We start from the raw sequence: 11709 nt of genomic DNA, 5'->3' as shown, positions 1-11709 counted from the left end.
ATATTCACACAAAATAAAATGTATCCACTGTCACTTATTAAAATTACTCATATTTATAAGATTATTTTATTTTGTTGTGAGCATAGAGTGGAGATGGATTGGTGTTTTGGTTTTTGGACGTGATTGTCTTATTTATCTATTTATTTATTTTATAAACAATGATAAATTTCAATGTAAAAAAAAATTGCGTCCTAAATTCACCTCGATTTAGGGGGAAAAGGAAGTATCTTTGAGTGATCCAGTGGCATCCCATCCCTCTCCGGCGCTGACCTCCGCCCGCGGCAACGGCTGTCGCCGCCGCGTTGAATCCGCCATTTCCGATCTCTTTCGCATCATTTACGGTACGCTTATTAGGTAAAATCCTCTATTGTTATGAAACGGAAAGAAGTTGAATACTGTTCATTGAAATCAAAGATGATTATAGTGTTCCTTCATAAACCTCTAGTTTGTTTGATTTCGGTAAGCTGCTGATTTCCGTTGTATGATTGCGATACAGCAAAATTCTCGCGATGGAGAACGGAAGCAGCTGTTTCTTTTCCTATGTAGGATTCCTCAATTTTCCGATTTTGCTGATAATTGGCGCTTCTACCTTGCTTTTGTTCCGGATTTTGTATGTTATACATCGAAGCAGCAAACAATTACACAATAGACCTCCAGGACCTCTGAGTACCTTGATAATTCTAGGTTCAGGTAGCAAATTTCTACCTTTTCTTGTCCTTAATTGTCTCCGATGATTGCAGCCACCAAGTTTCACCTCAAAATTTGTAATACTTGAAAAGTAGTTCTGATTATAAGGCGATAATTTGATATGGCTGGGTGCGTATTTACATCCGTTATTTGTTTTTTCAGAGTCTCGGTTTGATTTGTCCTTTTGATCCAAATCTAGGTGGCCACACTGCAGAGATGCTAAACCTATTAGGTGTTATGCAGATGGAAAGATTTAAACCAAGATGCTATATCGCTGCTGCCACTGATAACATGAGCCTTCAGAAAGCTCGTGTGATGGAGGACACCTTGAAGAACAAGGTAAAATACCTTCAGCTACTCTACGTATATGATATTCTTCCTATTGCATTATGACTGTGTTGTGTTTTGTGTGTTTAGTTTGGATGTAAATGAGAACATTAGTCAGATAATGAGATTGAAATCATGCTTGTTTTACATACATAATATGCGTGATATATATGTGGACGTAGTTTGTTCTTGACGTTGGGATAGAAGTTAGAACTGTGATTTTTTGTGAGGTACATGGGATAAGTATATATGCTAATTACTTTATATACACTTACTCATGGATAAAGGTCACTGGTTGTAGATGAATACGTTATAAGTGTCCATAAATTAGTTTTGTTTGGGTTTTGATGACTAATTGAACACTCTACTACTTTTCCATGCCCTGACAAGATTTTATGTGCTAGGCAGAAGCTGATACGATATGCGCTTCAGATTTTTTGCAAATTTACCGTAGTCGCGAGGTTGGACAGTCTTACATAACTTCAGTTGGCACAACTTTAGCTGCTTTAGCACATGCATTATGGCTGATGATCAGAATCCGACCTCAAGTGGTATTGTGATTTCTTGATACACTCAACTGTGACAAGGATCATGTAGTTTTATTTATTTTATTTGCTCCACTCAATATTTCCCATTTGCAGATTTTGTGCAATGGGCCTGGGACTTGTATACCGCTTTGTGCCATTGCTTTTGTTTTCAAGGTTTGCATAACTATGCTCGTCGTTATATGCCTTTTTAATTTGGGGTTTATAGAACAATGTTAAAGTTATACTGCAACTTTCAGGTTTTAGGGATCAGGTGGTCATCCATTTTTTATGTTGAGAGTATTGCTAGAGTCAGAAGGCTATCTTTGAGCGGGTTGCTTCTTTACAAACTACGGATGGCTGATCAATTATTCGTGCAGTGGCCACAGCTGAAGAGCAAATACCCCCGAGCTAATTATGTTGGTCGTCTAATGTAACAACTCATGCTCTTGCCCCTCCTTTCAGGTACTTCCCGTTTCCCTGATTATACTCTTATGATCTCTAGCTTTATTTCCTTTTGCTTAGATCAATATATAAACTTTGTTGATACGTTGGTCGAACCGTTACCAGATTGAGCAAATATATACAGGGTTAGTTTCATGTTCTTTAAGTTGCAAGATATGACATGGAATTTGTCGTAAACATGGAGCTTCTTTTATTAACTGTACATGTGTTTTATGCCCTATCCATTGAATAGTCTTGAATAACTGTGTGATTAAATATGCCTGAGTTCAAAAAATGCATGAGTTTCACTGAAGCAAACAATATGGCAAGGGCTAATTTGAGGTTGAATTTTACATGATATATGAAGGGGACCTCATACATGGAAAGGGAGGGGGAAGATGGGGAGAAGCTAGTTACATATAGTTTGTTAGTTAAGTAGTTAGCTGCTGACGTGGTGTGATGAGCTAGGAAACTGAATGTAACACAAAATGTATACTCTATAAAGAATCTGTACACACTTTCTGCATTCTTAAACAATGAAATACCTGTTTCGCAATCCTGATGTTCAGATGAATGCTGTACCAGAACCAAATCTTAATTGAGTACTATACGAAATTAGTTGATGGTAGGAATAGTGATTTACTAAATATTTAAATTGATTTTTTTTTATTTAACATTGTAGACATAAATCAATATACATTCTAACAAATCTTAAATTGACACTATTAATTGAAGATATATACAAATGCACATAATCTTGCATCTACATATTTCCCCGAAACAAGAAAAGAAAAGCTAAGATACTGCATAAGATCCTCTTTCATCAACAAGCTGAATCTGCACAACATCATTTCTGCCTCTCCCCTTCATCTTCAAGTAATTGATTTATGGCACAGACTCCCACATCACCAACACCATCGCCACCACCTTCAACCCACTCAGCCAGTCAGAATAACAGAGAAACAAGAACATGAAAGCAAACAAGATTTCTAACAAAGAAATCTGATGCCAGATTAACATGAAATGAGATACCTGGGTATAGACTAGTCCTCGATGATGATTGAAGGGATGTGGCGGACTTTGTGGAAATCCTGTCCTGATGGTGATACCCTTTCTCTCAATCCCGGCATTTGTTTAATTACAACTCTCTGAAGGGAAGAAATGCCACTCAATCCCTCAGGCATCATCTCCAAACAAGAACACTCTTTGATCTTTAATTGGGTCAGAAGGGGCATGGCTCCTGCCTCCACTCTCCACTCTCTCAACTTTGGTAAACCTATTAATTCTAGCTCCTTGAGGCGAAGAAAACTATTTGCTGGACACGTCATCTCCTCTCCAACAAATGATTCACACCTTAATTGCAAGTTTACCAAGCAAGCAAGGTTTCCTAGTATCCCCATTGGATCATCCTCAATCTCGGACGCATACAGGCTCAAAAACCTAAGTTTTGAGGTTCTCAAGTCACTCTCGCACTCTGCTAGCGCCTTCCCTAACTTAGCCTTAGTCCACAAGCCATGAAGGTTGGGACATTTCAAAGCCTTCTCCAGAATTCGCTCACTTGTTAAGTCGCAGCTGTCTTCGATATAAACTCTACAAAATACTATCTTGTTCCACTTCATAATGGCCTTCATGATGGCTGATAAGCTTTCTTTATCGTGTATTCTTGCTGAAAAATGTCGGAGATTCTTCATTCTGTCCATACATTTTAATTCATGATATCTACTATCCAAGAATTGTAGACTCTCCAACCCATCTAATCCCTCATCCAATCTTACTCGATAATTTCCAATCTTTTCATCTCCATATAAAGGAAAATATAAGTGTTTTAATCGCAGCATCTCCTGCAAAACATTTGGAACTTCAACATTCATTGTATTTGCTAAATCGATGGTATCAATGTATACCAAATTCCTAATGGATGACGGTAGCTTATCAAGTTCACATCCTTGTAAACACAAACTTCTAAGGTGAACAAGATTAGTGATTCCTCTTGGTAACTTTCCTCCTGCGAATTTGAATCCCACGATAACTAGATCTCTCAACAATTTGAATTTTTGAAGATCAACCATACTTTGTGGAGGAAACAGAAAAACATTCGAATTTATGAGATTGGTCAATCGAAGAGACCTTATATGCTTGCTAGTATCTTCTCCACAAGTGACTGCAGGCTCGTGTTCAACTTCACTCCTGAAATGGATAGCCAAATGTTGTATTTTCATATGCGAGGAAGCTTCCCGTATCAAGGTACTAAGTTTTCCACCTTGATATTCCAAACTCTGCACACCAAAATCCTCCCTTTTCCCCAATTGCAAACATAGTTCTCGTACTACATCGTGAAGTTTGCATGTATCATATTTTCTAGTTCTATTTGCGACATCATAAGTAAACATAATTTCAACTTGAACTAGAGACCTAGAGGCCAACTCACTTAAGTATAGCTCAGCGATGTCCATTAAAGTGTCCTCTTTGTCTCCAATATTCTCATATGAAATCATGCCTTGTGCTATCCACATCTTATACAAATGCCCTGCATCTATGGTTTCATCCTCATTGAATAATATACCCATATATAAAAAGCAAGGCTTCATATAATAGGGTAAACTTTCATAGCTTAAGCTCAACACTCCATCAATCTGCTTTTCATCTCTATATATGACTTCTTTGATGTCTTTATTAACTAATTCCCACTCCTCCATCGAAATTTTCTTCCTCAAAACCCCGCCGAGTAAAGAAATTGCCAATGGCAAATACCCACATTTATGCACCATTTCTTCCCCAATTTTCTCAAATCTTTCTTCCAATGCCAAGTCTGCATATTGAAGTAATAATAAATGACGATCAATTGAATATTTAGTAAAATTCAGTAAGAAGGTGCTTGACTGAGATTGTAAGTTCTTTAAACCAAGCAACAAATTGACCTGGAATGTTTCCATGGTGAAATGCTTTGTATTTTAGTAGTTCCATTGCAGCATCCATATGTAAAAGGCCATGTTCCACTGCCAATCCAATCTCTGCAACCTTTTGTTTCCGTGTTGTCACCAATATTTTGCTCTGCAAATTTTGGACAATGAATGGATGCTTCAACTCCTCCCAATGAGAAAGCTCCCAAAGATCATCCAAAACAATGAGACATCGCTTCTCTCTTTGTATCTCACATAGTCGCTCGATCAACTCAAAGTTGCTCAGACTTGGAACCTCCTCCTTTATTCGTAGCTCATGTTTCACACTTGAAACACTCTTCTTATTCTTCTTCTGATTCTCTAGTTGCCTCAGAACATCCTCCCAAACTGATCGACTCTCGCATTGCTGTGTAATACAAACCCACGCGGAGAGATCAAAGTCGGTCGTCTCATTGTAGAGCTTCTTGGCAATAGTGGTCTTGCCTGAGCCTCCCATTCCCCACACTGAAATAATCCGATCCTCAGTGTCTTTTCCTAGGTAATGAACAAGCTGCTCCAGCTCATCCTCCATGCCCAGAAAGCAATCTCCCATCTCAAAATAGGGAAAAGTCTTTCTTGACATATTGTTTCGAGTCGAGCTTTCCCCCTCTCCATTTGGATGAATGATTATGCTTCTTTTTATGCTGTTATTTTGCATATCCTTGCTTATCCTCTCCAGATTCGATGTAATTTGTGAAATCTCAGAGCCTAATTGGTGGAGTGAGCTGCAATCTGTCAAAATGCAGGAATATTTGCGTACGAACTGAGTGAGGCCTCTTCTCCTTGAAGAAACTTGATAAGCTGCATGCCTTTCAATGGCGGATTCGGATCTGTAGACGAGATCTCTGATCTCGGAGATCCAATTGGATATGGTACTGCTTTCATGTCGTCTTTTATCAGCGTCTTGGAGGAAACACTTCATCTCTTTGAGCTGCCTCTCAAGCTCCTTGACTTGATCAGCCACACCAGCTAAAAACCTTCCCTCTACCAATAGCAAATCACGGATGGTTTGTAGAGCAATCGACACCACTGCTTCTGCCATTGCAACGATACCAAGCTTTGATTGTTTGGTGAACGCTCAAATGTGAAGAAACGGGGAAGAAAGAAGGAACGAATGAAACAAGAAATAAGGAATGAAAGAAACTAGAAACAAGAGAGCAGGAGAAAACTGGCTGAAGTTACGAGGCTTACATTGCACGCTATTCTTTGGGAGTTAATTTGATTAATTAATTAGTTATAATGCAGTTAATGTGAGGGCTATATTAATAAATTTATAAATTATTAGTATTTGAAATAGAAGTTATCTATCTATCCTTACTTCCATACTATCTAAAAAGGGACAGTTTATTTAAATTACTAGAACACCTTTTTGGAGGGAAAATGGAAAGTGATGCGTAATAGATGATGTGTCATTTATTTATTTACTCCCTCCGTCCCATTTAAGATGACACGTTTTCCTTTTTAGTTTGTCCCAACTAAGATGACACATTTCCTTTTTTGGTAACTTTCTCTCTCCAATTAATACTTAACCACTTTTTTCTCACGCCTATTAAAATATTCATCTTTCTCTATCTCTCTACTTTAATACATACACCCACCTTCTCTCTCTCCAATTAAACACTTTAACCAATAACTCCTAAAATCTCGTGCCGGCTAAGCAATGTGTCATCTTAGCCGGCGGATGGAGTATTACTTTATGTGTTTCTGCAACAAAGCTTTCATTTTTTATCTATACTAATAGAAAAATGGAAAAAAAAGCAGTGGCCAAATTAATGGTCCAATCAAATGAGACTTCCCAAACAAGTTTTGAAATAATGATAAATAGATGTAGAATTGATTGAGAATTCATTTATTCATTCATGTGAACTAATATGAACTAATTTTCTGTTTTCATCAATCTTTCTAATATACTTATATAATTTATTAATTTATAAAATATTAGATTAACAGAAGAAGATTAGTTTGTTAAAAAATTATTATAATAAATGCTTATGAGGAGTATATTTTTAAAGGTATATTTGATTATGCTTTCATCAATTTTTTAATATACTTATATAATTTATTAATTTATAAAATATTATTATTATTACTTTTTTATTTTAATTATAATAAACCAACCAAACCAACTAAAAATTTAATTTTAAGAGTTTGTATTTTATTGATTGGTAAAATAAATTTATTGTGGTATAACTAAATTATTATAATGAATATTTGTAGATATAATTAATATAATAATTAAATTATTAATTATATTTTATTCAAGATATATACCCATAGGTACTATTTATTATCTATTTAACTTAAATTATACTAAAGTAAGTATATTAATTGTGAAATTTTAGGTTATTTTAGTATTGTTGGTCTATTTATAAAAGACATGTTTTTAGTCATGGTCAAATGTATGTTGTATTTTCAAGAGATAAAATTATACTCCATCCGTTCCATAGTAGATGTCACATTTGGGAGATGACACGAGATTTTAGGAGATGTTATTTTGTGTGTTAAGTGGTGAAAGTGAATATAATTTACTCCCTCCGTCCCAGAGAAGTTGACACACTTTCCTTTTTAGTTTGTCCCACAAAAGATGTCACATTTCCCTTTTTGGAAAAAGTTCTCTCTCACATGAATATAAAAAATATATTTTCTCTCTCCATTTAACACACAAAACAAAACCTCCTAAAATCCCGTGCCATTTTCAAAGTATGCCAACTTCTCTGGGACGGAGGGAGTAATAATTAATGTGAGACGGAACTTTTTCTAAAAGAGGAAATATGACATCTTTTGTGGAACAAACTAAAAAGAAAAGTGTGACATTTACTATGGGACGGAGGGAGTATATTCTATAGTGATTGATTCTATTATTATGTTGTTTACTAAAACGTTTTCTATAATTAAAGTATATTTGAATTTTTCTATTTGATTTAAAGTACTTTAATCTATTTTTTCAAATTAAATATTGATTTATTCCAATAATTTGTTGTTGATGCTTATACTTTGATGAGACTGGTCGTCTACTGTTTGTTAGAACCCAGCAGAAAAAATTACGTGCTAAAATGTATAGTGGTTTGGCGGAGGCTGTATTGCGAGGTGAGACAGATGGTTCGATGCATAGTAAACGAATCATTCTGCCTTCCAGTTCTGTTGGCGGTGCAAGATATATGATCTAGAATTACCAAGATGCAATGACTATTTATAGATCGATTGGTTATCCAAATTTGTTTATTACATTTACGTGTAATCCGAAGTGGCCAGAGATTGTTACTCCCTCCGTTTTTTAAAAATAACAACTATTTTCATTTTGGATCGTTCCTTAAAAATATAAACTTTAGAATCTTTCTATTTTAGGATATGAGCCCTACTATCCACTAACTCTACTTTCACTACTTTTCTCTTTCTTACTTTTCTCATTTTTCTTCTCTCTCTTATTTTACCAATTTTTCTTACTAACTTTACCAATTATACATTAAAACCCCGTGCCGTTTTTAATGTTTATATTTTTTGAATACAGAGAGTAGATTTGTTGGGGTAAAGGGACTAAAATCAGATGATCGTTCAGATATTGTATATAGGATTTTCAAATTATCTGATTTTACTTTTTGGTCTTTATTTAACATATTTTTTTATTTTTTCATTTTATTATGTATTTATTTTTTTAAATTCTTTTGTCCCATGAGCATTAGCATGGGCGTTAACACTAGTGATTAGTAAATAGTAAAGTTTATGATAGAATTACCCTTAATTTAAGTTTAATCTTCAACTCAGCACAATCGAATTTCAAATAAAATATCTTACAATATGGAATCTACTAGTCTGATGATTGCAACGCCAGTGGTTGTCCTCCATAATTATTGGCTTCCTGCTTTGCTATTGAAATACTCTAAACAAAATATCAATATCGCTATACAATACAAGGAATTCACACACACAACAATGAAGAGTAGATTCATCCAAGTATGTAGTCCATCCAAGTATGCTCTATTGATTATCCCCTCCATACTTGCACCTAATTAAAAGAAGAAACATATCATTAACATCTTGTAAGTATGTAGCTTCTGCAATACAGAGTTGTACCAGGGACACTCATACAATATAGCAAACTTCTCTCTGCATTCTACAAAACAATACCATCTGAACTTTGCATAATTATCTAGCCAAAGTTCATAACCAGAAAGAGTAGATTCCCAAGACTAGCTGAATAGCATCAATAATAACAAGTTATCAAACAAAATGCAGCCTATATTTAATCTTAAAGCAAACATAATGAAGACTTAAGCACTCAAATCAAGGTATTCTCTTTCATCAACAAGCTGAATCTGCACACCTCCATCATTTTTGTCTCTTCCTTCATCTTCTAATCATAGAGATGATGCTGGTAGATGTATGAGTACGACACGAACCCCCACATTGCCAGCACCATTGCCACCGCCTTCAACCCGTTCAGCCGGTCAGTTTGACAAAGAAACAAGAACATGAAGCAGATAAAGATTTCTAACAAAGAAACTAGATTAACATGACATGAGATACCTGGTTGGGTACAGACTAGTCCTTGATGATAATTGAAGGGACATGGCATACTTTGTAGAAATCTTGTCCTGCTGGTGATACTCTTTCGCCCAATTGCGGCATTTTTTTAATTACGAGAGTCTGAAGGGTAGAAATGCCACTCAATCCCTCTGGAATCATCTCTAGACAAGAACACTCTCTGATTGTTAATCGAGAGAGAAGGGGCATGGCTCCTGACTCCACTCTCCACTCCCTCAACTTTGGCAAACCTCTTAATGTTAGCTTCTTGAGGCGAAGAAAACTGTTTGCTGGACACCTCATCTCCTCCCCAACAAATGAGTCATACAGGAATCGCAGTGTTACCAAGCAAGGAAGCTTTCCCAGTATCCCCATTGGGTCATCCTCAATCTCGGATTTAAACAATTCCAAATAATTAAGTTTAGAGCTCATCAGGTCACTCTCGCACTTTGCTAGTGTCTTGCCTAACTTAGACATAATTTGCAATAGATAAAGATTGGGACATGTCAAAGCCTTCTCCAGCATTCGCTCACTTGTTAAGTCGCAACTTCGAAGAATGAAAACAGTACAAACCTGTATCTTGTTCCAGTTCATAATGCCATTCATGATAGCTGACAAGCTTTCACTATCGTGTACTAATACAGAAAAACGTTGGATATTCTTCATTCTGCCCATACATTCAAGTTCATGACATCTACTATCAAGCCATAGTAGAGTCTCCAACTCATTTACTCCCTCATCCAATCTTACTCGATAATTGCCAAAGTTTTCAAAGTCATAAAAAGGAAGAATCAAGTGTTTTAATCGCAACATCTCTTTAAAAACATTTGGAACTTCAACATCCTTTGATAGCCGTAAATCAAGGGTATCCAAGTATACTAAATTCCTGATGGATGATGGTAGCTTATCAAGTTCACATTCTTCTAAACGCAAATTTCTAAGGTGAACAAGATTAGTGATTCCTCTTGGTAACTTTCTTCCTGCAAATTTGAATCTCACAAAAACTAGGTCTCTCAACAATTTGAATTTTTGAAGATCAACCATACTTTGTGGAGGAAACAGAAAAACATTCGACTTTATGAGATTGGTTAATCGAAGAGACCTTATATGCTTGCTAGTATCTTCTCCACAAGCGACTGCAGGCTCATGTTCAACTTCACTCCTGAAATGAATAGCCAAATGTTGTATTTTCATATGCGAGGAAGCTTCCCGTGGTAAGGTACTAAGTTTCCCGCCTTCATACTTCAAACTCAGCGCACCAAAATCCTCTCTCTTTCCAAGTTTCAAACATAGTTCTCGCACTACATCATGAAGTTTGCATGCATTATACTTTAAATTTCTACTTGCTACATCATAATCAAGATTAATTCCAACTTGAACAATGGACCTGGAGGCCAACTCACTTAAGTAAAGCTCAGCGATGTCAATTAAAGTGTCCTCCTTGTCTCCAATATTCTCATATGAAATCATGCCTTGTGCTATCCACATGGTATATAGTTCCAAAGCACCTATGGTTTCATCCTCGTTTAAGATACCCATATAGAGAAAGCAAGGCTTCAAATAATAAGGTAAACTTTCATAGCTTAAATTCAGCACTCCATCAATCCGCTCTTCAACTCCATATATGGCTGCTTTGATGTGCTCATTTACTGATTCCCACTCAACAATCGATTTTTTCTCTCTCAAAACCCCACCGAGTAAACAAATTGCCAATGGCAAATACCCACATTTCTGCACCATTTCTTTCCCAATTTCCTCAAATCCTTCTTCCAATGCAAAGTCTGCATATTGAGTTAATGTAGAAAATAATAAAGATCAATTGACATATGGATCTCATTTCCAAAAGTTATTTTTTACACTTTCTCTTTACCATAATTAATTTCTCTCTTGTTAATGAAAAGGTTTAATCAGTCGTAATTAGGGGTGGCAAAATGGGTAGCGGGTAATGGGTAATTCCCATCTCGACCCGCTACCCGCCGGGTATTGGGTACCCGTTACCCGACGATAACGGGAAACGGGGCGGGATCGGGTAGTGTGTTTTAGAGTTTTGCGGGTAGCGGGTATACCCACTACCCGCGCGGGTATACCCGTTAGTCCCGATAATACCCGTTATTATTAGTATTAGCCATATTCTATCTTTTAATACTCCCCCCGTTCCATTTTAATAAAGGTGTTTAAATAGTTAAAGTGGAGAAAAAAAGTAAATAGTTAAATAATACTTACTTAATAGCCATATACGAACTCATTTTGAAAAATTAAAAATAAAT

At 36.1% G+C, this 11709-nt stretch overlaps 3 protein-coding genes and 1 long non-coding RNA gene across 10 annotated transcripts in view; 1 reads left to right on the top strand and 3 right to left on the bottom strand.

Moving 5' to 3' along the window:
* Positions 1–180: 180 nt before the first annotated feature.
* The window catches only part of LOC125193563 (UDP-N-acetylglucosamine transferase subunit ALG14-like), an 18251-nt gene continuing 6722 nt past the window's right edge, over positions 181–11709 (top strand). Inside the window, exons 1-8 of one of the 7 annotated variants that reach the window (XR_007171592.1) lie at positions 182–341; positions 497–690; positions 887–1026; positions 1419–1565; positions 1656–1715; positions 1799–1812; positions 1919–2003; positions 2350–2538. Coding sequence is in view for 6 of the 7 variants with exons in the window: in XM_048091387.1 (XP_047947344.1) it covers positions 510–690; positions 887–1026; positions 1419–1565; positions 1656–1715; positions 1799–1975 (705 nt within the window). In the remaining variant the exon portion in view is untranslated. Of the gene's footprint in view, positions 355–496; positions 691–886; positions 1027–1418; positions 1566–1655; positions 1716–1798; positions 2143–2349; positions 2539–11709 lie in introns of those variants that run through there. The other 6 variants (XM_048091390.1, XM_048091387.1, XM_048091391.1 and 3 more) reach the window with 6 other exon arrangements.
* Positions 3159–5963, bottom strand: LOC125195445 (putative disease resistance protein At1g50180). The gene is made up of 3 exons (XM_048093593.1): positions 4901–5963; positions 3336–4791; positions 3159–3258 (listed from the first exon to the last, which is right to left on the bottom strand). The coding sequence occupies exons 1-3, from the start codon at positions 5961–5963 to the stop codon at positions 3159–3161; spliced, it is 2619 nt and encodes an 872-aa protein (XP_047949550.1).
* LOC125193565 lies at positions 9035–9965 on the bottom strand. The gene is made up of 2 exons (XR_007171593.1): positions 9446–9965; positions 9035–9347 (listed from the first exon to the last, which is right to left on the bottom strand). It is a non-coding gene; the product is annotated as an uncharacterized LOC125193565 (long non-coding RNA).
* LOC125195444 (putative inactive disease susceptibility protein LOV1) overlaps positions 9972–11709 on the bottom strand; it is a 4854-nt gene continuing 3116 nt past the window's right edge. The window contains exons 2-3 of the mRNA XM_048093592.1: positions 10120–11223; positions 9972–10015 (exon numbers count right to left, since the gene is read on the bottom strand). Of these exons, the coding sequence (XP_047949549.1) occupies positions 9972–10015; positions 10120–11223 (1148 nt within the window). The remainder of the gene's footprint in view (positions 10016–10119; positions 11224–11709) is intronic.

This window comes from Salvia hispanica, chromosome 6 (assembly GCF_023119035.1).
Source record: "Salvia hispanica cultivar TCC Black 2014 chromosome 6, UniMelb_Shisp_WGS_1.0, whole genome shotgun sequence".
NCBI lineage: Eukaryota > Viridiplantae > Streptophyta > Magnoliopsida > Lamiales > Lamiaceae > Salvia > Salvia hispanica.
This window is presented reverse-complemented; position numbering and strand designations above follow the sequence as displayed.

Excerpts from the sequence above, each read along its gene's own strand:
- LOC125195445 (XM_048093593.1), bottom strand. The coding sequence starts at position 5,963 with ATGGCAGAAGCAGTGGTGTCGATTGCTCTACAAACCATCCGTGATTTG. Across the intron at positions 4,792-4,900 it reads TCACCATGGAAACATTCCAG|ACTTGGCATTGGAAGAAAGA; the intron begins GTCAATTTGTTG and ends TTCAATATGCAG. Across the intron at positions 3,259-3,335 it reads TTGGTAAACTTGCAATTAAG|GTTTACCAAAGTTGAGAGAG; the intron begins GTGTGAATCATT and ends TAGAATTAATAG.